This window comes from Netta rufina (assembly GCF_964035555.1).
Source record: "Netta rufina genome assembly, chromosome: 25".
NCBI classification, from domain to species: Eukaryota; Metazoa; Chordata; class Aves; order Anseriformes; family Anatidae; genus Netta; species Netta rufina.
The window spans coordinates 5,284,642-5,309,300 of NC_140149.1; the positions used below are offsets into that span (position 1 = coordinate 5,284,642).

Genomic DNA, 24,659 nt, shown 5'->3' on the forward strand with positions numbered 1-24,659 from the left:
TATCCTTCTTCTAGGTGACTGCAACTCACTTTTCCAGGTGTTTCTCTTTTTTTAATCTGCTTTCCACTTTTAAGTTTCTTTCATTTTTTTTCCTATTTCATCACTAAGACAGCTTTCATTTTCAGCTTTCAATCAAAAAAAAAAAAGAAAAAAAGTGGGAGGCAGCATTATCTCACCGAACGCATTCTAATGCAGAAAAGCTCAGCCAGATCCAACGCCGAGGCACTCACTAAAGTCACAACGACCAGAGGTGGTTCTCAGCAGGCCCAAAAAAACATTTCCATCAGGTGTCGTCATTTCCATCCAACTTTACCTGGTGGACTAACTACAGCGATGCACTCGGCTAGCCTAGGCGTGCAAACATCTTATTTCTTTTCCTTCTCGTGTCTTGTAGCATTGCTGATCCTTCCAGTGGGTTTTCCTGTGGCAATTCATCTTCAGGCCCAACCAACAGAATTTCAATACTTTAGCTTGTAGAAAGTGATTTTTTTTAATTGATCGTACGAATCTGTAGCAGCTAAAGGAAAGGGATTTGGATCTGGGCAAAGTCCTTGGAAGCTGCATGCTCCTTGCTTTCACCCACCGACTTTATAGCGGGGGCAAAGGAAAGAAGAAATGTCTCAGCAACACCAGGGGAATTCACAGCGACCTCTGCCCTCCCTGCACCTCTGGGGAAGGCAGCAGAAAGAAGCGCTGGGCACGGATCTGCAGCAGCACAGGAGGGGAACGAGCCCGGAGCTGCGAGGGAACGTTCCTGCCTCTGACACAACAAAATGGGAGCGGGCTGTTTGTTTTCCCTGATGCTAATAATCGCGGTGCTAGGCTTGTCGTCGCCAGCATTGCTTCCTTCCCCAACGTAAACTACCGTGTTTTAAAGCCGGGCCTCTTGATTGTTTTTATTTATGTGCAGGGATGGGATTTCAAGCTGTTCTCTACAGCCCTGCGAGCTGGGCCTGCTCTGGGGAGATGAGGGGGAGATGTGCTTGTCTGTCCAAAGGAGGGATGGCAGGGGGCTGTGTGCTGCAGCAGAGGCAGGAGGGGATGGCAGGAGGCATACAAAGGAGAGGTGAGAGCAGGAGGATGTCTCTTGCCAGGAGAGCACACGTGTAAACCCCTGGGTTTGAACTCAACCACATCAACCCGTGATCTGAACCGAAATGCAACCAGGGAGGCAGCAGCAGCATCAGTCCCACCCAGCCCGGAGGAACACGCAGCTTTTGTGTGGGAGGGCAGCGGGGAGAGCAGCAGAGCTGTGTCCTGGCGGGCTTTAACCGGGGCAGAGCAGTCCCTGCCCTGCAACTGGAGAGCTTTCAGGCCATATATTCCGCCTGGTGGCCTGGAGAGGGCCGAGGAGGATGCAGAAAGGCAGGATGGAGGTGGAAAATCGGGAGCGCGACTCTTTTGCCTCTAAATAGGTGTAGTTTAACCACCGGTGCTACCATTTCAAAGCCGTGCCGAGCTGCACACTGAGCCCCTGGAGCCCCAGTGCTGTGCAGGGTGCCCGACCTCCCCTCCGTTAGGGCAATCCTGTGCCGAGCTTCGGAAAAAAAAAATAATAAATAAATAAATAAATAAAACACCAAAACAAACAAAAATATGGGCTTGTGTGCGCGTCCTCCTTGCTTTTTTCAACACCAGCCTGCCCTTCCCCTCCCTGCTCCGGCAGCGACCTCGCTGGCCGCGCACCCTGCCCCTCTCCCAGCGCATCCCCGGAGCGCCGAGGGGGAGCGGGGGCTGCGCTGCGCCCCCCTAAAAGCCCCCTTTTGGGGCTCTCCTCCAGCAGCCGGCTCCAGCCCGGTGCCGGGGCCGCGCCCGCCCTCCCCGGAGGCGGCTTTAAGAGCGGGGGCGGCGGCGGGGGGGGGTTCTCGGGGCCTCCTGCGGAGCCTCCGAGCGGCCGCGGGGGCTTGCGCGGCTTTTGCGCGGGGCGCGCACGGGCGGCGGAGGCGGCGGCGGGGCTCGGGGGGCGCGGAGAGGAGCGGAAAAGAGCGGAGGGGAAGGGAGAGGAGCGGAGGGGAAGGGAGAAAAGAGCGGAGGAGGGCTCAGCCCCTCGGCCCTGCCCCGGCCGCGGCCCCCGGCGGGGCGCTGCGGGTGTGCATGGCCCTGCGCGGGTGGCGATGGCTGCGTGATGGCCCAGCGCGGGCAGCCCGCCCCGCACGCCATGGCTGCCAAAGAGGAGCTGTACAGCAAAGTCATCCCCCGGCGGAACCGGCAGCACCGCGCGGGGACCATCAAACATGGCTCGTCGCTGGAGATCCTGCTCTCCATGGGCTTCCCCAAAGCCCGGGCGTAAGTGGCGGCTCGGTCTCTTTCTTATTCTGACCCCCCCCTGCCCTCCTCTCGTTTCGTTTTGGGGTGGTTAAGGGATGCGCGGCCGCGGAGGGGGATGCGCGGCTCCAAGGGGCCGGGGATGCGCTCCCGGAGCCGCCCCGGGGACACGGAACACGGGGAGGTTGCGGGGTCCCGGGGGCGGCAGGTGCCCCCCCGGCAAAGCCTGGGGTCGCCAAAAAGGCGATTTTCCGGGCACCCCCCCTTCCCCAAGCTGAAATCAAAGCCCGGCGTTCCTGCGCTCGGTGCTGTCGCCGGGGCGAAACTCGGTCACCCGGGAGATCCTCCTGAATCCACGCACGAGTTGATCTTTCCGAAAGAAAGGGGGACAGAAGGGAATTTCAGGAGTGCAGAGCATTAGGTTTGGTCTTGTCCAGCTGAGAAATGCCCCGGTGTAATCGCCCTGCGTGTGCTTATGCTGGAAATGAATTAGGCAGCAACCCACGGGTAACTTCCTAATGGTTCAGTTTGGAGCATGGTGACTCCTGAAGTGGGACCGTGGGCTTTAGGATGCAAACGCAGCCAGCCGGCATTTGGAGGTTTCCTGATCTAAGTTTCCCTTTTGTTGCTGTTATCAGTCAGAACTCGGTGGCTTTTCAGCCTCGCTGCTGTGTTTTTCCATAAATACAGGGACACGCACATGCAGGTCTAGGGAGAGATGTCAGACTGCCACTGGCACATCCAGAAAATCCCCTGTGTGTTTCCCCTTGTCCTACTTACGCTCCTTAAGTCTGTCGGTGATCTGTAGTTACGTACAGACATTTAACTTTTATACATGATGCCTGCAAATGAAGACGGTAAGAGCCTGGTTGTTTCACGCTCCGCTTGTTTGGAGAGACAGATGGGCACCTTTCAGAGTAGCTAGAGGGAAAAAGCAGCCTGGTGCTATGAATGAAACTCGTCCTCACCTGTACAAGTGCCATCGAGGCTGACTGTCAGCCCTGGGCTCGCCTCACCGTTCGCTGAGGAACAATGTCTGTGGTTCGTATTCTAGCCTGAGAAAAGTAACGTGTGACAAGAAATGAAACCAAAGCCTCGGTGTGCAAGATAGGGAAGGTTAAAGGCAGAAATTGAGACAGAGAGGGGCAAAATGTCCTAAGTGCAAAGAATGCTTGTTGCAAATGTATCCCGCCAGCGGGTAAGGTTGTCCCGGTGCTGAGCTCAGGACGCTTTGACAAGTCCTCTGCTGGCCCGGCCTGAAGTAGCTCTCGGCGCCCTATTCCAGTCTGCTAGGAATCCTCCAAACAATTTATCATTAAAATTCAGATGAGCAGCAAAACAGCAAAAGCCCAGACAAGGATGTTCCACCTCGGGAACGCTGTGGAACAGCGTGCGGGCTCAGCAGCAGGAGCTTCGGGACCGCACAGCACTGGGATGCTCCCTGATGGGATCATCTGCTCACTGAACTGCCAAGGAGGCAAAGCACCCCGTCTCCCAAGGCGTAAAGTGCAAAGTAGCCTCAGCAGAAAGCCCCTTGGAGCCTTCACCCCAAGCTCTCCCAGCCCCGTTTGCTCCCCGCAGTGCCACGGGGAGGCCGGGAGCACAGATCTGCGCCTGGAGGTCCTGTGTATAAATAGAAGGCAGGCTGATGCCTCGAGTGGTGGCCATCTGTTGGGATGGCTTCTGCAAACAAAGCCCCGAGTTGTCAGACGAGTCTGTCAGGGATGTCACTAAATGCCAGCGCTGCTGGTGGCACCACCGGGGACTGGGGCAGGGGACGGAGGGGCTGCTGATGTTGGGGGTCTGCTGAATTTGAGGGGTGTGCTGAAGCTGGGGGGCTGCTGAAGCTGGCGAAGAGATGCAGGAGCTCGGAGGAGTGCTGCTTACAAACAGTGCCCATGGGAATATCCCGTGGGACACTCGGGGAGACACTATTGGGACAGCAGGGGGACACTCACGGGTATCCAGTTCTCCTAACTTCCAGCTTCTGATCCAGCTCAGGCAACTCCACTCCTAGCAGCAGACAGGTCAGCGTTTGTTGCAGCAGAATAATTGGGATTAGATGATTCTTCTCCGGGATTTTGCCAGCAGTAAGAGCTCAGAAGGCCGGCCTGGCTCTGAGCTGGCGCTGCTGACGGGAGCTGAGGATTCCTGTGTTCATTTCATTTTCTCAGTTCTGGGTTTCTTCAGGCAAGTGACTTCTACCCTGCGCATGCTAAAATAATCAGAGGTGAAAGGCTCAATGTGATTTCCAAGTACTCCTGGCTGGTTAGTACAGAGTAGTTCTGTTAGGGGTGGAAAATGGTACGAGCCAGGTGGAAAGCAAGAGAGGATGTCGCGTATGTTTAGGCTTTGGGTGTCGGGTGCTAAACTGCCGTGGATCTCTTGCTGAAATGAGGATGTTATTAAATAAGCCTTCACTTGTCCACCCTGCAGAGTTCAGCCGGGCTCTGATGCGGGGCTGGGTGAGCTACCTGTGGATGCCTTTCTCTACGGATGGGAACTGCTCAAGCCACTGAGCTGTGTGTCGGTGTTTTGGACTGCAGAGAGCTATCTGTTGGGGCTCTGTGTCAGCACAGGCTCATTATATTTTTTATTTTGTAATTAGCCCATTATATTATGTACTGTCTAGTCACAAAGGAGGAGACAGTCCCGATCCCGAATAGTTTCTGCTTTAAGCCAGGAAGGAAGGCAGAGGTGATGTTATGATTGCCGTTTTGCAATTCAGGCACTGAGACAAGCATTTTACCAAGGTCGCACAAAAGTCTAACCAGATCCCCACTGTCTCAAGACCCTAAACACAACAACGATCTTCCTCTAGGAAAAGATTTCTCGCAGCTGGCATTTCCCAGTTGACCCCAAATGCTGTCCCCGTCTTGCTATGGATTTACTGTCAGTGGTTGCACCCACAGATCTAGTCGGACTGCCAGCGTGTCTTATTTTTCTGTGATAATCCTTTTATACGTGTTGCTAGCCTTACGGAGAGCAAGTGCAAGGGAAGCACGCTATGGTTTACAGCTCACTGAAATCACAGGGGAACACTTAAAACTATTATGCATGTACACGTACTTGTATATTATGCATAGATTTTTATTTTTTATCTCTGTATAATGCTGAATATGGGAAAATGTAGTGGTGGACTGCCATTTTTTTGATGGAGGAAGGGCTTTGACCGAACTAACACTATGGGAAGTAAGAGAGGGGTAAGCAGCTGAAATCCTCTGGCTGCGTGGTGCAGAAGTCAGGGTGGCTCCAGGAGCTGGGAGCTGAGGGATGCACAAACTAAAAGTTTCATGTTGGAACCGAAGCTTGTCCAAAACATCCTCAAAACCAGAAAGCTGCAAATTTAACACCAGTAGAAATCCCGCTTGCTGTCTTTTAATGCTGGGTGTGCGTATGTGCATGAATGTATAAATAAACACAACTTAAAATGTTGCTCATGTTTCTGCATTCAACTCTGAATTGAAGCCACAGCCCCCGTGGTGATGTTTCAGCAGAGATCCAGCCCTAGAAATACGAAGATAAGTGTCTGGCTCATGATGTTACTCCAGATAGGTAAATCACCATCCCCAAGCAGAATACTTAAATTACAGGCATCGTGTTTTTGCTTGCCATGCTCTGCGTGATAAGCGTAAGAGATAAGCGCTGTTTGTGCCCCTTCGTGGCAAAGCTTTCCAAAACCGAACCACTTCTCCTTCCCGGCATCTCGGCCTGAAAAAACGGAGCCATCTTCTGCAGCCAGGCCCCTGATGCTGGCTCGGTGTGCGGTGCCTGCTCCTGGGGAGATCTGCTGGTGCTAGACATAACTGCAAACACTGCTCCCCCCCTGGAGAGGGGACAGGCAGGAATATCATGCAGTTAGCCATGAATCAGCTTCACTTCCCCTGGGCGGCACGTTTTTTTCTCCCTCCCTGCCACCAGAGATCACCTGGGTTTAACTCAGCACCATGGGCATGAAGAGGAGTCAGTGCACAAAGCTGGACTGCTTTTTTCCCTGGCCATGCACAGAGCCAAGCTGGTTTGATTTTGTTTCTCGGTAGCTACGAGAATTGAGGAGTGTGATAGTTCCATTAATTTCAAAGAAAAGAAGTTCAGATCCAGTTTACAAACAGAAAAATCTTCCCTTGTGTTTTGAAAACGTTTTCGAGGCTGCTAAAACATGTTTTGCCTAGTAACAGACTTAGCAACATAGCAGTATTTCAGCACAGAGAGGCTGTGAATCTCTCTTTCCTCTAGGGTTTGAGCTGTATTTGGGAAAACACTGCACACACAGAAAAAGTGCTGCAGATTATCTTTGGATTTTGAAGTGGTTTCTGTTCCTTCACGACCTTGCCTTCGGGGTATTAGCTTTCTGCACATACTCTTGGCTGAAATTCATCGTACTACAAAGGACCAGCCCAAAACGTAGGCATCACGTAAGTCCCACTTAAGCCCAAGCTTGAGAAGCATTTTCGTGATTCACTGTGACTTGTGCTGGCCTGGGGTATGGAGGGAAACTCAGTTTCCGTGTAAGAAGTTGATGGACACAAATGTTTCTAGGAGCGACTGCTCTGAAGGCTGTGCTGAATGTGTTTCCAAGTTTGTTATGGGCACTGGAGGAAATCTGCAGCTACTGAACCAACAGACCAACGGGCATGTCTCAGCAGGAGCTTCACAGGAAGCACTTCTGTCCTTTTTCCACCCCACAGAGTGGAAGGGGAAGAGCAGGCACCCTTTGGCAGATGGCTGGGACGAGCCCTGCCTTCCCAGGCACTTGTTTGAGCTTCGCAGGACGCCGGGAGGCACCCGGCAGAGACTCTGCAGGGGGACTTGAGCAACACTTTGAGCAACGAGCTGCCCTCGGTCGCCTCTCGCAATTGCTGGGCTCAGCACTGAGGCCGCTCACCAATTCCCTACATCTGTGCTGGAGGGGGTCCAACAGGTCTGCACCGCGGGGCCAGGATGTGAATGGAGTTAGCAGCTGCCAGGAAGGTGCACTCGAGAAGCCATCCATTGGGGAACCACATCCCACGGCTGCTCTGCACATGGATTTGTTTTCCTTTGGCTTTCTTGCAGGGCTCTGCTGCAGGCCAGAGCTCGTTACTGCAGCGCTCAGACGGTTTGACCGTGGTGTTCAGCGGGGTGAGATCTTTATCAGGTTGTTCCTTTCTTTAAAGATCTGAAGTGATAAAGCAGAGAGGACTCCTCACTTCCACTGTTTGAATGGAGCTGAGGTGCACAGCAGCCAACATATATATATATATCTATATGTGCATATATATATATGCGAAACCTACGCTTAGGCTGGCATTTGCCCCTCAGTCTGTCGAGGTTCGACGTTAGCTTAACCACAAGGCTTAGATATCTGGTCTAAGAATAACATCTATTTCCATTACATTGTGTAAAGCTTGCAAATGGAGAGAGCTCTTCCCTTACCAGGGGCTGAAGAAGTCATTTCTCCGATCAGATCATGGTCTAAAATTATACCGACGGCGGCAGCAGCGCCCCAAACTGCCCCGGTGATCTGCGACTCGGTACACACAACTGCCATTAATCGTGTCTGAGAGTGGAAAGTGGAACCATTCAGGACTGATAGCAACACAGAAAATGTTTCTGCCACAAGCATCGAGGGGGCTGTGTGAGGGCAGAGCATCCCTTACTGCCCGCAGTGTCACTGCGATACTCTGAGCTAGTGCCCAGAAAGCAAGCTTGCACGTGTCCAGGAGAAAAACCAAGAACCTTCACCCACTGTGCTTCATGGGGATTTCATATTTAAATATCTAAGTAGCAGCATCAGTCCAACGAGTTCCTGGGTCAGTGGCAAGTCAGGCAGAGGACAGCCGTCCCCGTGGAGCTGTGTGTTTTGGGGCTATCTAGCTTCAGCTGTGAGGGTTGTTAGAAACTTTCCTGGTCCCCAAGTAGATGCTTCATTTGGGTACTAGAATGACATGGTGACAACAAAATGTTTGCATGTTCTTGTGGCCCTGTGATGATTTTTTGGTCTCGGAGCAAAGGGCATGAGCTCGGTCCTCGGAGCAAGGAGGGCGGCTGCAGAAAGGGCAGCCCAGATCCCCCCATCACCGGCAGCTCATTTAGTCACCTCCAGTTCACAGAACCCAAACTCCATCGTGCTAACAACTCCAGCCTTCATTTCCAATTCCCCTCCAAGCTACGAGTTGGTTATGAAGCGATGCAGAAGTAGCAGGGTTACCTTTTCCTTTTCCATCCCTTTCCCCCTCACCCAGTGCTGCTGTCAGGAGGAGGTTCTGGGGACAAAGGCTCACCAGAGCAACTCACCACTTCAGATACCCAGCATGGACTATTTGAACGGAGCCTTGTTTGCATAAAATACTGATTATTCACCCCCTTGGAGGCTTGGTGACAGTGGCAGCACATTGGCCCGTTTCTGCAGTGCTTCCTTATAAAGCCATCTGGAAGTTTACCCTGGGATTACTTCTGCCACTTGGCTGGGTGAGAGCCCATGCTCAAAGGGTGCCGACAGCCCCTGGGACCTCCTGAATAAACACATGGACAGAAGCCGGGGGGAGTTCAACATTTTGAAAGATCTTGAGCAGAAGTTTCAAAAAAATAAATAAAAAAAAATAAAAAAGGGTACTTTTAAATGTCAAGCTGCTAACCCTGCTGGCTCCTGATGAGCCTCAGTTTTTCAAGTCACCTTTGAGAGTGCACCTCGGACTCCCAACTTTTGCACACACTTGAAAATATTGCCCTAGGTTTTAAGCGGTGCTCGTAGAGGATGCAGAGCGTGCGCCGTGCAATTGCAAAAAGAATAGAGACATCCGTGTGTGTGTCTGTACTGCGCCCGTCTAATTATCCTCAACAAGCAGAGTCATCAAAAGAGCTGGAGCGGAGCAGCTGACAGCATTTTGGATTCCATCACCGGGACTCACTGCAGGCTTTGTGCATTACAATGGGGTGCACCAGGGCGCTTGTGTCTCACTCACCCGCTGGATAAACAGACCCGAAAGAAGAGGCCCTGGCTCTGCTGTGCATTACCCTGTCCCCACCGTCTCCTATTCTGCTCGGGCGTGCACAAAGGCTGGAGCCACGGCTCCTCTGCTCGCCAGGAAGCTCCAGCATTCCCCTTTTTCCAGCAATTCCCAAAAGAATGAGGATCAGGATGGACAGCGGAGCTGCGTGTGTAGACGTGACAATATCTGGCAGGTGTCAGGACCCGAGAAGTTTCTGTCGCCCACCACGCAGCGGTGTAAAATTTACACAGAAAGCAAGCAACAAGAAACTGGAAGCTGCCGTGAGTGGCAGGAGCCGTGCCTGAGGTGTTTGCTTTCCCCAGACACCAAATTCAAGTCCTCGGGACTGAAGTTTGCTGTCTGCCAGCACAAATACCTTGCAGTCCCTGGCGATAGGAGATTAGCGTGAAAACGCTGCAAAAGGTTGTGGGCTGAGCAAAGAGCAGCCCGGAGAAACGTTGGGATATCTGCCTTAGGTTTTAACTGTATTTGACTCACACCCATCGCCCCAGGGCGATTACCAAACGCGAGGTGAACGCCACTTTTTGCACTTTCGTGTACTGTCAGCCCGGTGCTGCGCCTCCTGATAGTGCCCAATTAATCATCCGCCATCGGTGGCTGTGAAATAATTGCCGGTGTAGAGGTGGGTGTGTTTCAGAGAGATTTTTCATCTTGGGCTCGTAAAAATGATTATTTTCTTTTTCTTCTCCCAAACGGAACACAGTGAGCTCCTACAGCACTGAAACCTCATTAACGGCCCCATTCAGCAAAGCGCTCGAGCAGGGGCTTCTCCTGAACGGCTGACATCGGGGTGTGGGATTCTTTGCTCCTGAGTACGAAGGGGATGCATTAAATGGCACTGGCAGTACCAGGAATGTATAGCATGGTGTAGGTTTTTGTTTGTTTCTAAGCTGTTCCTCTTTTTATTGAGAGTGGCTGAATCAAAACCCAAATTTTAAACCCGTTTTTGTTGACGAGAAACACCCGTATGGTTTTTTCCCTGTATGGCACCAGTGAATAGAAGCCTGACTTTTACGCACCACGATCCTAGCGAGCTTGGGGCCCTACACACAGAAAAGGAAAACATGAACCCTGCAACCTCACCAGCGGCAGCGAGCACAGGGAGAGGCCACGTGAGGAAGCAGACAGCATCGTCGCCGGGTCTCAGGCTCTGGTCTCAGCATCGCCTCCGAAATCTCTCACTGCCAAGTCGTTACCCAGAGGTTTGGTGAGCTAGATTGATGGGTGAAATTCGCAGCACTGCTACTCCGAAACCAGCATCCTCCCCATTTTACAGACAGCAAGAGGTAAAATGAGACAGCACATCAATCGCCTGATGCCGGGGAAGGCACCTTAATTAACATTTGCCATCTCCTCAAGACAAAGGGCGCTCCACAATCGCAGACTGTAAATGGTGTCGATGATGTCCTGCTCCCTTGTTCTGCTATTGCATTGAATTTATTCTTTGCAATCAATATTTCTTTTGGAGAGCGGCTGCCAGCTCTTAGCAAGTGTCAAATCACAATATATTACCCCCGGATACGCTGCAGGCAGTTCTCCCAGGCGCAGTTCAAAGAAATCTCGAGCTAAACAAGGACTGGATCTGGTTCGTATTTACACAAGTCAACGGGCGACGGAAGCGAGCCTCGGAATAAATGTAAATTACAGCTGCACCTGACGAGACACGTTTATATTCTCCTCGCAGCCTCTTCACCCCCTCCCACAGAGTGGCTGGGTCATAAATGCACGCACGTCCTAAAGGGCAAAGCCTTCCGGTAGCGTAAAGCAGCCCGGCACCACCGGATTGCCAGAGTGATGCTAATACGCACCAGCTGAGGATCTCACCCAGAAACAACCCGGCTTTCATTTCTGCAAGAGCTTCCTTTAGAGAAATAGTTTCCTTACACCATTCAGGTAACACAAAGAGGGTTGAAACCTTGTGTTTTTTTTTTACATTTGCTGCTCACAGCACGTTTATTTGTTGGGGCTACGGAGGATGAGTCAGGATGGGTGGCAGAGCCCCGAGTCCCGCGTGCTGCCTGCGCAACTGGGACCTCATACCCCAACCTGAGAGCAGCAGCAGGGCGACTTTTAAGTCTCACTTCGATTTGATAATAGTAGTGCAATTTTAGAAGAGAAAAATCACACACACACACATTGCATCTGGTCTTCTCCCAAAAGTACAATGTTCTGCTTGCCCACGGGCAGGTCAGTGTTAGTAAGAATTCTCCGTTTCATCATCCAGCTTCCCAAACAGGTTCATCAGATGCCACCTCTGAGGGAGGAATTAACCTCCTAGGAAGCCCCTGGCTTTGGGGTCGCTGTATCTTTCTGACTTCCACCACTTCCTGTCCCAAAATTGCTGATGTTTGGGTCAAAGTGGAAAGCGGTGTGTCAGAGGCGCATGGCGTGAGTGGGATTTTCTCTGATTCCCCCATCCGACAGCCGTCACTCAGGCAACTTTTAACCCCTCCGAAAGTGCATCACAAGGAGAGAAACTCCTGCCAGCACATCATCACCTCTGATTTTAGCCCAGGCTTTGTGTTAGTGACTCAAGCACCTGGGAACTGTGTCTCGGCAGGCTTCTGGTGTGAGTCAGCCGAACCGCGGGCACCGGGCAGCCTGCTGCGATCCTTTCATCTTCTCCTAGGAAACTCCTGCGACCAGCTGCTGATTTCCTCGCCTGTGCTTGGTGTTCAGATAGGCCCATCTGCTGCACGGTGAACTTGAAAAGGGCACAGCCAAGGCTGCCCAGCTAAAATGTGCAGAGGGACAGGAGAAAAAAAAAAAAAAAAAAAAAAAGGAATATTTTTTTAGGATGACGCAGAAATGCATCACGAGAGCTCAAGGCACAGGTTGGTCCATCCATTTCGGTCCATCCTGAGTGGGGTTTTGCAGGTATGGGCCATGCACCTAACGCCCTTTCTTACTTCTGTGGGTGTGGGGGGCAGTGCAGAGGATGCAGGCACCGAGATCTGCTCACCGTCCTTCCTCTAAAGGTCAGGGGAAAACCTTGTCAGGCCTCAGGAAGCAGAAGGCTGAGGCAAAACATCTGCCTCGGTTCCTTGCCCAGCTTCAGGGCAGGTGCCTTCGGGTGCCATTGCTGGAGGAGTATGGCAACTCCCTGTCTCCCAGGTTTGGGGGACAGGAACGTAAAAGATCAGGAATATAAAGGTGAGAGCTGGACCAGTGATGGGGCACGGGGGTTGTGTATGGACCATACAAAGGGCGTGATTCCCCACAACTCGCCAAAACCCCCAAATAACCAAGGCCTTACTTAGCAGCACATGGGGGAAAGTTGTACGTAGCTCTCTAAAAACCTTCCAGGGGTCCAAAACGGATTACCTGCAGTCAGCAGCCACATGGGAAAGTCTGGGCTAACTGATGCTCAGTGTCTCTGCAAATTAAACACCCCGACAGACATGAAAGCATTACCAGGTATTTGCCTGGGGACACAAAGGGAGTCGTTTACGCTGCTGGGTTTAGATCTCGGTAATTTGGATTTGCCATCAGGACATAAATAACACCCAAATGTACTCTCCTGTGGCAATTAGGTACTGTTCCAGGCATCCAGCTCAACTCTCCACCTGCAAAATATTATTTCCATTTTGCTGCAGCGTATCCCCCAGTCCTCCAGGACCTTTGATGTGACTTTCATTTGAGTAATAGACGTGACATTTTGTGATTTCCTAGGTTGAGTGGAAGTAATGATGAGGAAGGAATCCTTTTACCATGCCGCTTTATCTTTCTCTTACTTGTAACACATTAGACTGGAGTGTCGGGAACATGCAGTCGGTTTATTTGTGGAGTATCTTTCTAATCACAAAAGCATTTGAAGCAGTTGAACAATTTAGTTGACATTATGCAAATGGCATTGAATGTTGTGATTAGATAATTGTCCCCTTGCTTCAAGGTATGTGTCACAGCAGACACAAGTTTTCGCTTGGAACGAAGACTCCTGAAAACCACATCTTTCTCACTCATTTTTCATTGTTAGCAGTGGTCTGGGTGCAAATAATCAGCAAATCCCAGCAGCATCCCTTCAGCACCCCGCCAGGTCTGGGCAGATTTGTTTCCACGGCTGGAGGGGAGTTTAAGGTTTGCCTGGTGTACAAACACCCCTGAGCTTCTTAGAGTTAAAGCGGAGCTTTGCAGCAGCACACGGCAGAGGGAATTGCAGCCTTTGAAGGCGCACATTTCCACCGGCTCCCCCTCCGGGCCCCACGTTCAAGGAGCGAACTGGCACGAATTTAGGTGCCAAGCTGGCAGAGGATGTAAACGTGTTGCCTAAGATCAAACGCACAAATAGTTCCGTTGGCTTGAATGGATCTCACTCAGGTGCCGAAATGCACGGCGGCTTTGGAACAATTTAGTTTTGTTTTTAAACACGGCAGCACAGGGTGGAGCTTTGCCGCTCGTCCCTTGCTGCTGCTGTAGCCGTGAGCTCGCTGCCAGCCCACGTTAGCACGGCTCCGTTTGGCTATCTGTATCAATGTCTCTCTAATTTCATTTCCTTTTTGTTTTTAGATCAAGGAGGTTTCTTCTCTTCTGTCTGTGCGTGCATCCTGTTTGTTCTGAAATGCGCAATTCCAGTAGCTGGCTCTAATTATTGCCATGCCCCCTTTCCATGCCACTGCTCGTGTCCCTAATCCAGCACTTGGAAGGGAAGAGGGTCTCAAGTAACCCACGGGATGCCATCATTTTGCTTTTCTTCTCTTCCTAGGGAATGGGTTTATGTTTTAGCTGGCTCTGGAGGTCCGTGAGTGTGCCCTGGAAGCAGTTTTGGGGCATGAGCACAGCGAAAAGGAAAGGTGCCGCTGGCACTTAGGGGCTTGAAGCCAATGAGAGGTGGGCAGATCTGAAACCCTACAAGGTGGGTCCAGGCTTATAAAAGCTCAGCTTCAGCTCTTTTTTAATCCAGAAGGATGTTATGTCCACGTGCAGTTGGCCGTACTGCCTTGATGGGTAGGAGTGGGGGCACAGCTCCAAGTCCCCGTTACGCTTGAAAAATAAAGCCACCATCTGCACCCTGGCTGAGCAGCCTGTCCGACCACAGCCCTGATATTCAGAGCTAGGTCAAAAATAGCTTGGAGTCAGGTCCTGAGCACAATCCTGCCCCAGTCCCCACCTGAAAGCCGGGACCAACCCAGGATGGGCTCAGCCTTCGCTTCCCGTTCGTCCTCAGCAATTCTCTCGGCACCATCTCAGCACCTGCCGTGTGCTGCCCTGCATCTGCCCGCCAGCCTCTGCTCTACGGCTGAAATTGCTCTGCTCGTACCTGCGGTGTCCCACGGTATTCATGTGGCACAGAAATAGGAAGAAAAAGAGCCCTCCTATTCTACCTTATTCAGGTTAACCTTCCTTTTTCAATGCTGGTGCTTAAGATCTTCTAACCACACCGAGACAAGGGGATGTAACGTTTAAAAGAGGAGCTTCCTTTAAAGATGTAGATTGCATTGTAGGAAATGAGAGGCAATAATCAAAGGAAGTTCTTCGGTCTCATTATCAGCTCTCACCGTCTCCTCTCTCACAGTGGAGTACTTCTGTGTACCCAGCACAGCCCCTCTCCATTCAGTTCATTAGAGCGAAGCCTGCCTGCCTCTCATCATTGCAGCCCCTGCACGGCCACCATCACCTCTCCCAAGGCAGCGTGGATTTTGCCTTGACTTTTAAACGAGTCGTTTTCCAACCGAGCCAAAGCCACGGCTCCTGTCCCTTCGAAATCACTCGCTGTAAAAGCTTGCCTTTGTCCTGCCGCAGTCGGAGCGTACTGGTTGGAAGAGGAATCATTCCCATCAATTCAGGAGCCTTTGAATGGGATTGCAGACACTCATTTTCCTCCCTCACCTCTGTGCCGGTGATATCCAAGCCATTTATAAACCGGCTTCAGCCAGGGAATGTGCTCAGCCTGGCCAGTGAGACTGGCGTAGCCACGCCAGGTCAGGACACCAGGCTGAGATGAGAAGGTGTAAATGCTCACAATTAGTGATGGGAAATCTTTCATGCTAATGGCTGAACGGGCTCTGTTAGGACGTGGAGAAGGACACAGGTTCCCATTCAAGAAAACCCTAAGCAGGCGTTTACATCCCATTGCTCCCAGTGAATGGGGTGGACGGAGGTACAGAAATGTTTTGCTGTCTCCATTGCTGTGCAGGCTGAGCACGGTGCCTGTCAGAGAAGTGTTTCCCCCACTTTGCATGTGTTCAAAATGGCTGCGAAAAGCAAATGAGAGCAGAAACGCAACCCCCCAGGTTTCAGAAAGCAGCGTGCTGTACTGATTCTGGTTGAACTTTTCAGAAAGCACCGAAGGAACGAGCGGGTTGGACTCGGGGCAGCTCTCTGAGTCACTCTGCGCATCCACCTCTGGGCCATTTTCCCCCCCCGGGGCTTTCAGTGCCAGCTGACGTTTCTGCAGAAGTCAGTTTCTGCGAGCAGACGTGGGGAGAGCCGTGCCCATCCTGACCTCCTGCCCATCTGCAGCACGCACCCATCCTCCCTTCCCCGCTGCAAAGGTCGCTCAGCGTTAGTGCAAGTGCAGCAAACCCTTCCTCCCCGGAGAGATAATGCTTTCCAGGCATGCTCCACCAGCAGCTTGTCCTGGGGCTGTTTGTGTGTGTGTTTTCCTTCTCAGCGTCTCCGTTTTGCAGAACCTCAGATTCCCATCACGTGCTAGCTCACCCCACAAAGCAGAATCCGTCCTCCCTTGCGTCCCTTCCTGCTCCCAAAGCGTGTGGGACCGAGCACGGCACAGGGCAGAAATCTGGAGCTGTAAATCTGCCACCTTTGGCCTTAGCTTCACCTACAGACACAGGCTCTGGTGACAGGTGATTTCGCTGTACCACCTTAGGTGGAAGGAGATGTTGAAATATGGGATTTTTTGCGCCTTCCTCTCCTCTCCTAGGTATGACGCATTCGAAGGTGAGAAAAAATAATTTCCCTCCCCCAAACCCTGCGAGTTTTAAAACTGCTATCACGTTTTCTAAGTCACAGAATCATAGAGTGGTTTGGGTTTCTCACCAAGGTCTAGGCAACCCCTCCTTTAGCCCCTGTTTCTGTAACCTTTACAAGCCAAACCAGCAGCACAGAGTATCTAGGAAATAACAGAGGCCCCGTCCCCCAGCCAAACACCGCTACTGGTGCTGCTCGGCCTCCCCTGCTGCCGTGGGGACTTTGTTCCCTGTGCCAGGGGTATTTCTGCAGCTGGGAAGAGAAGGAGAGGGCTTCTTCCATTCCTGCAACTATCTCATTCACGTGCAGTTAGTCTACGATGCTGAAGATGCTGCCAGGTGCGTATGGCCAGGCACAGGCACACATTTATATGCACGTACACAAGCACGCACCCCTACAATATACACAATGAACCATACAGGATACGTACAGTTGACATGAGGCAGCAATTTGTGGCCACTGTGTGGTTCTCTTTTTTTTTTTTTCTTTCTTTATAACACAAACCAAAGCAGCAGAAGCAGCAGCAGAAGCCAGGAGAGCTCGCTGGTTCGGAAAAAAAAAAAACAGGGCCTGGAAAACACCACTCAAATGGGGGTTAATCCCCATCCAAGCAGGCAGCAAGCTCCTGCACAGCTCCTGCGGTGCCAAGAGGACACCCAGCAAAGCCCCACAGACCCCTGTGGAGACGAGCAGTGCTTTGGGGAAAGCGCTGCCTTTGCTTTGTCTTGCGAGGCCTGCCTCTGTGGTTTCGTCTACAAGATGCACCCCACTGCATGGCTGAACACACAGGATGTGAGCCACTGGGGTCAGGAAATGAATGGGCTCGGCGCTGCTCACTGCGCCGTGAGCAGTGCCCATCAGATGAGAGGTTCATCCAGCTGAATGTGCCTCTAAGGGGTTCTTTTCCTAGCCTATGCCCAGCAGTCACTTGGAGATGGAGGGAGCCAAACTTTGCATTCGGCCCCAAATAGCCTGAAGGCCTCCGCTAAGGCAGTCCTCATTTAGATTTCATTTTCTTAAAGCATTTATACTTCAGCCTCCACAACACGGAGTGATTTCCAGCACTAAGTAGTGCCTTATCCTGAAAGTATTTGAGTTCCTTTGACTTTTTTTAAGCACAGAAGACCTTGACTCTCCTAAGCTCAGGTCTGGCTTCCCCAAATAACCACCTAAACCTATTCCAGAGGGTGCCCAAGGTTCCTAAGCTTCTGTTTTAGGCAGCTGAGTTCAGCACGCCTAGTTTTGCACATCTGCTCTCCCCAACAGACACCCAAGCCCTTCATTCATCACCCACTGGGGCTGGCAGAGTTGATAGATTGGGGAAAAAAAGCATAGACAAGGCAAGCCCTTAGTTCTTTTAAATGCGTTTGGCAAGACGTTAGCTCTTAGTCTTAGTGTAGGGTTTGACAGCACAGAAGGACTGAGCATTGGGTCAGATACGTTTTAATCCTGGCCTTCAGCGGGTGTTAACAATCCCACAGCTCTTGTGCTTGCTGTAGCTCCATCAAGGGCTGCACTAAGGCCACCGGCGTGTTATGGAGAGGTTTCAAAGAGAGCACTGCGAAGCCACGGTAAAATCAATGGGAGCACACTTACGGCCTGTAATCAAATCAGAGCCAATACAGCACAGACGAGTCCGATCCTATTGATTTTTGAAGGAAATGGAGAGAACCTGAGGATGTAAGTTCCTGCAAGAGTCCAGCCAAATAGAGGTTGGGGGCTGTTACTGAGCTGCATCCTCTGCATCCTCTCTTACTGGGAAGCCAAAAAGCATCCAGCAGAAGTGGGAAATCCCCCTTCTCCCTTCTAGATTAAAAAAAAAAAAAGCTTAAAGTTTTGTGTTTTTTCTCTGAGCAGCTCTGGGATAAGCAGAATTATAAACCAGTTTACCGGATTGTGTAAGAGTGTGAAACAAGCAAATCTTGGTGCCTAATTCCTTTGATTTATAGCTGAGCTTATTGCTTACGAGTTAATTGAACTTGGAGGGAAACCACAGAGGAATAGGTGGAAGCAAAATCTGCCCCTTTTTCCTTTGTGCAGTTTCTCCAGCAGGAAGTACCCCCATGCGAGCTTACATGTGCACAACTGGAAGGCCTCCGAATTTGTCCTGCAGTCACCGTAACCTACGTTTTGAACAAGAGCCAGCTTGTGAAATCACTGGGATCGCTGCCATTCATTTCCTTAGACCTGAATGCAGAGGTCGCAGCCTCCACGTTTTAAAAGTGACCAAGGCTAAGAACAGCTGGGCCATCTTTCGGTGGCAGAAGAAGGTGCCATTGTATCTGCTCCGTGGGTGGGAAAGCTCCTTGTTTTTGTTTGGTGGCTCTTTTCTCCATTCATTCGTCCCAGGTGCTTGCTGGCGAAGCTGTGGCTCGCCCCCGAGCAGCTGCGGACCCTCGGCCGGGTGCCCAGGTGAGCGTGGCCCTAAAATCATGCTGTGACCCCCTGTGTCTTCATGTTAGCTTCACTTTTCTTCAGAGTTAAAGCCCCCTTTTACTGCCAGAGGGCTTTCCTTGGGTATTGTATGCAAGGAAAAACAGACCCCGGCCAAAAGGTTCAGGGACAGTCGCAGGGCTGCCGGGGTAAGGACTCTTCCCGGAGGAGTTTGGGCGGAAGCTCTTTGACCATGAAGACCAAAATCTGCGTGCACTCTATGAATGAACCTTTATTCTGCGATCAAATGGACACCAGATGCTGGGATTAAAACGGAAACTTTTCCCTACGGACCTGGGAAGGCAGAAGAAGATCTGAACGTGGGCCACTTCCAAGCTCAGCAGTGTCTGAAAGCTCCTTCGCTGCGATCTCTGGCAGTTCTCCTCCTCGCCGGTGCAGCGGTGGTAGGTGACAGGAGGTTCAGCTGCTGGTGGCACGGGGACAGCTTCACACAAACAGGTCACTTCTGAGTTCTGGAGCCAAGCCGAAAGTCACGTGAATGACCAAATATCAGAGAGTTTTATAACCTCCGCCTGCCGCAATCACACATCCTGCGCACCTTGGAGTTTTGTGCCGAGAGGGGACAAAGCTCTGTATGTGCCCTATATGCCTGACCCCAGGAGCTCCTCTTCAAGCTCTGCTTTCATTCCATGCAGCCCTCAAGCCCTGACTTTCCTTTCCTAGGGCTCGGCGTGCCCGAGGAGCCTGGCTGTGGAAGCTCTGGGGGATGGCACATTGGGTTCAGCTCTTGAACTAACAGTATATGAGAAGGGAAAATGTATAGTAAACAACCCTCTGCTACTGCCGTTTATTCAACAGGGTTTTTGAGATGTAGGTGGTTTGATTTATTTTTTTTTTCCTACTCAAAGCCTAGTTTCTCGTCTTTGGGGTAGTGCCGTGTTATAGTGTGAACCGATGGTTTGTTCTCGTGGAAATAGATGGAGCATTCGAAGAAACAGCTCCCTACTAGCTCTGAGCAGATTTAACACCCCTGCAAAGCTACCATCTGCCACCAAGGAAAGGAAATTAAAGCAAGATGCCTGAGATTCAGACAGCTGCCAGGGCTTGACAACCTCTCCTTTGCTTTCTCTTTCCCACTGAACAGAGCTCTGTTCTAGGTAAGCGTCAGCAGAACAGAAAACCAAAAAGAAGTGTGGGTATCGCGCCGCTAAAAGAGCATTTCGACAACTTCTTGAACACGAGTAACTCGGGCTTGTTTGGGGTTTTGTGTTTACCATCGGTAATTGGCAGCCCGGGGGCTATAAGTGGCGTTTCTGTACCATGGATTTAGACGGGGGAAAACCGTGCTTTACAGATGAGGATTTTCCTTCTAACAAAAGCAGTGTTACACTAGGCAGGTGGATTCACTGCTGGCAGAAAGCAGAAGGGACACTTGGGTCTCTGTAACGTCAGGAAAAGGGATCAGTGTGAGCAGGGACAGCATTTAGATAAAGAAGGAAGGAGTTTTATAGGACTTCAGGAGTTTTAGAGGAACCTCCCACGAATTTATAAACAGCTGCACATTTAGATTGTGATCCTTTCCTCTATTTCTCCAGAGGGTTGCCAGGTTCCAGCCATAGCTGGAGGTGGAAGGACACACACGTGGCACTGCACGGGGACGTCCCCTGGGCTGGGACAGCTCTGTGACAGCACCAGCCCTAAAGTCTTCTCCCCCTTTCTGGAGGTGTGCTGCTCCCAGCAAGCCGGATGGACAGAAATGACCAGCCAAGCTTGTTGGTTTGGGGTATTTTGGGATCCTTTTCTCTAATCTAAAGCAGTCAAAAAGTTGCGGGGGAAAAAGCAAACGAGCCCGAACCTGGTTTCATCAGCTCAGCACAGTGAGAGGCCTTTGTAGGGTGAAAAAGACTGGGAACCCATAAAGGCATTCAGGATTATTCTCACCCTAATAAGAGAGATGATTCCCCATAAGCATGCTGCTTTGCTAATGTGCTTAACACGTGAAACCCAGAACTCCCTGGAAGGAGCTGGACCAAGGTGATGTTTGTTACGGAAAAGGATCGACAGTTCCAGAGACACGAACTATTTACCACTATTATTAAAATTCATAACATGACTCAGTCGGATGTTTTCATCCCTAATGAGCTTAGATAATGTTTTCATCTCTAATGAGCTCAGATAATTCCAACATGAAATGTTACTGCAGATGCTGCCTTTTTTTTTTTCCTTCCTTTGTAAGTGATGTCCCGACCGTGCAACCGCTGACATTCCTGCTTAAATTTCTGCCCTCCAAGTCCCCGAACATAATTATTACCTACAAAAAAGATGATTCTTGCATCAAAAAATTTTGAAGACAAAATGTGGCAATTTCAGGCAACAATGGGAGCAGAAGCAAGATGAGAAAGATTTTTTTCTTCTAACGTTCAGCGGGCGGGACAGGAGAATTAGCTTGTTCCTTGTTCTTTCCCTGGATCTGTCTTGTTCTAAGTTTAGCTACTAAACCTGCTCGTGCCGTGGTTTTCTTTCTGTGAACAGTGACTGCCTGAGCTGACGCTGTTGAATTTTGTGGGCTGCAAGCTGTAAAGCACTCTGAAAGTCTCAACGACTTCTTAGGGGTGCACAGGGTAATATTTACCTTTGAATTACGGAAAATTTTGCTATGTGCCTAAGCGAGCCCCTGTCTCTTTAAGTCATTAAATATGTAACTGGAATACAGACACAAATAAATTATTTAAAGTTATTTCTAGTTGTGTGTGGGAGGTGGGTGGGAGTTGAAGTTGCTACTTGGTGGTTAGAGCAGCCTTTAGCCTTTACATTTCTCCCCGCTTGTGCATAAGCATTATTTTTTTTTTTAACTCCCCTGGCTGATACAGACTAACGAGCTGGCTTGGAGCAAACTTTTTGGGGGGTTGTGAGATTTTTGCCTAGTTTGAAAGTTTTCTCCGGCCTGCTGATGCACCTTGAAGCTGTCGGTTTGCAGCCACACATCTCATGCTTCACGTGGCTTTGCAGGCTCCTGGCTTCTGTTCTTTTTATTTAAGGGTTAAAATGCATCATTTCCATGGGGTCCTAATGGGACTGAGCGAATTTATAACAGCTTCTTGCATAAAACTTCATCTGCCCATAGCCAAAAACTCAAAAATAGCTCCTAACCCTGAATTACAACCCTGTAAATGTCCCTTAATGAACCCAAAACTCAACACCGATCTCCCTCCCCATCTATCACCCACCCAGACACAGCGGTACCCAGGTACCAAACCTTCCTGCTGCAGGAGGCAGGGCAAATTACCTACACCTTGATATCGAGTTTGCCCCTTTGACACGCTTCTCTACCTTGTATTTCCTCTGTTGGTTAGACAAAACCCTTAGCAAGGCAATTTTGCCATTTCAACACCAACAGAAAAAGTTTAGCCGCTGGATTTCGCATGAACAGGGTTTCATTTCAGCGAGGCCTAAGCAAACAGCAGTGCTAGAAAATGAAAAGCAACGATTCCCTGAAAAAAAAAAAAAAAAAAAAAAAAAAAAAAAACACAAAACTGATCAGAAAGGTTGATACAGGATTGAAAAATGCAGTTGCAGTCGGTGTAGATCTGCTTTGAGAAGAAACTACAGCCTCACACGCTGCGGCCAGTTACACACCCTGACATTTTGAGAGCTGAATATATCATTCCTGTAATCGCCTCCAAATGTGTGCTTGCTTCTGAGTTGCCTCCCTCAAGCTCAGTGCGAGCCCAGCATACATTTTCTGTCTCTCCCTGCAGGTATAATCTGTTAGGCCCCCATACAGCACGACCGCAGTCAGATTTTGGTGACTGGACGTAAAAAATGCTCGCCCATTTTAAAAAACATTTCTCAAGTCAATAGAGATCTACTGAAGTTTTCAAAATGCCAGTCCTTCTAAGGACATCCAGCTTACACTCAGCAGATTTAAATGAAGCTGCTTGATCAATCCTCAGAGACCTTTATACACCACTGAAAAAGGGAAGAAAATTCTGGTTCCTCTCAACTAGTTTTTATGATATTTGCATTAATAATGCATCTTCTGGTAGAACCCAAAAGCCCCTTTCTGCTACCGAGGTCACAAGTTAGGAAGCACTGCTCATAAATATATTGATGCCCCCACAAAAAGCTCCACCCGAGCACTGGAGAGGTAACACCGTGTGAGTACAGAGAAAATGCAAGGAAAGATGGGGACTAGCACAGGGAGAAGTGCCCAGCTCAGCACCCCATACAGAGATGGGCTTTGCAAGGCAAATTGGAGCACAGGACCCCACCTCACCTACCCACAGAGCTTCCCAGGACAGGATTAGCCCTGGTAATGTGCCATATTTACTCTCACACATTGGGGTCCCTTTAAAATCCCATCCCAGGTGCTCCAGCATCCACAGGAAGATAAAGTCATGGAAGGCTTTGTTCTGCTGAAGGACGCAGAGCAGAGAGCGAGGAAATTCAGGCTGGATGAAAGGAAGGAATATAACCTGGGTTAGCTGAGTGATGAATATGAATCTCATGCCCTTGCCAGAGCATCATGACTAGCAAAAGTGGCCGTATGTGGGCTTCCAGGAGCCCGCTGCTGTTACCTCCCTTGATGTGGCTGCCAAAGCTCCGTGCTCTGTCTCTGCGGACCCTGGCTTCCATCCCTGCCTCCATCCCTGCAAAAAGCAGCCAGAAGGGAATGCAATTAAGGTTGCCTTGTGCACTTCATAAAGGCTAATGCATGAAAATGAGCAGAGACAAATTACAGCAGAGTATTAGGAAGAACATTTCTAATGGGAAGGTCGGCTGGCCTCGTTCCTTCAGCCTTTGAGAACTGAGCTGAGGAAAGCAAAGGAGAGCGTGTTGCTGGGAACGGTGCTGTGCTGTCTGGGAGATGGGCAGGGTGAGTAATATGGAAACTCCTTTTCGACAAGATAATGCACTTACTTCTTCAGTCTTTCTCAGGAAACCCAGGCACAGCTTCTGGCACTTTATTCAGGAACCTGTGTCCCTGAGAACTGAAAACCTTTTTTTTTTTTTTTTGGTAGTTTTTGCAAAGCCATTTTCCCTCTCCTCACTGGCATGTCTCTGTGGCACAGTTTAGGATGCTAGCAGAGGCTTTATTGATTCAGGGGAAAGAAATATCTCCTGTCCTGAAACTCTCAGTCACTGCTGGAACTGGGCTCCGATCCTTGCTAACGGATTTGGCTCTTCTTTTCGGTTTGTTTTCAGTTTGGCTGTGACTTCATCTTGAATTACAAAAATACCACATGCACACACTGAAAAAAAAAAAAAAAAAAAAGAGAAAAAAAAAACCCACACCACTACTGTTCTCAGTGTTTCCTGCCGTGAAGAGCCAGATCCTCTGCCTGCTCTGGCCTTCCTTCCAACCAGACCCTGTGGGCTTGGGTAGTGCCTGTAGTTTAGCTCCATGAGGGAAGGTGGAAAGCCATCACCTTGAGGCTGCCCCCAGTCTTGGCACTGCTTAGGATCACCTTGACTTATTCGAGGGGGTACAAGGTGGCTCTGATCTTGGGTAGGCCCCAGACAGGTCGCTTTTTCCCCCTCTGCCTGTTTTCCGCTCCATTAAGTGGGAATATCCCATTGATAACCCTAAGAAAAACCAGCAGGCTTTTTCGTGCGAGCGTAGCTGGGAATTAACATATTTGGTGATTAAAACTGTTCCAGGGTTCATTCATTCCTAAACGGGGAATGTGAGGTGAACATGCATTTGCATGCACGTTTTTATTCTGTACCTCCTATATGCCAAGGCAGCTGGGGGGGAGCAGGGGGCAGGAGGAGAAATAATAGTGTTATGCTGGAGTGTGAGTACCTCTCACACGCTCACGTACCGTACCGGGGGAAAAAAAATCATCAGCTGGTGGTTAAATAAGCCTTTGTGTAATTTTCATCTCCGATTTTCCACTCTGAGTCACCACGATTTACATGTTATCTAACAGGCAGAGCCCCGGGCTGATGTTCCTGGCTGTTCTGGGCAGTGCTGGGGGGCAGAGAGCAGCTCCTGGGGCTTCCAGAGGTGCTCCCATGCAGAAGGAGTTAATGGCAAGCCACAATAACTGTCACCAGACAATTGGGTTATAAAGAGCA

General features: G+C 50.3%; 1 protein-coding gene across 1 annotated transcript in view; it reads left to right on the forward strand.

Moving 5' to 3' along the window:
• Nucleotides 1-2,079: 2,079 nt before the first annotated feature.
• UBASH3B (ubiquitin associated and SH3 domain containing B) overlaps nucleotides 2,080-24,659 on the forward strand; it is a gene marked incomplete at its 3' end in the record, with an annotated part of 60,251 nt that continues 37,671 nt past the window's right edge. The window contains exon 1 of the mRNA XM_084301682.1: nucleotides 2,080-2,286. Within this exon, the coding sequence (XP_084157808.1) occupies nucleotides 2,126-2,286 (161 nt within the window). The 5' untranslated portion in view covers nucleotides 2,080-2,125. The remainder of the gene's footprint in view (nucleotides 2,287-24,659) is intronic.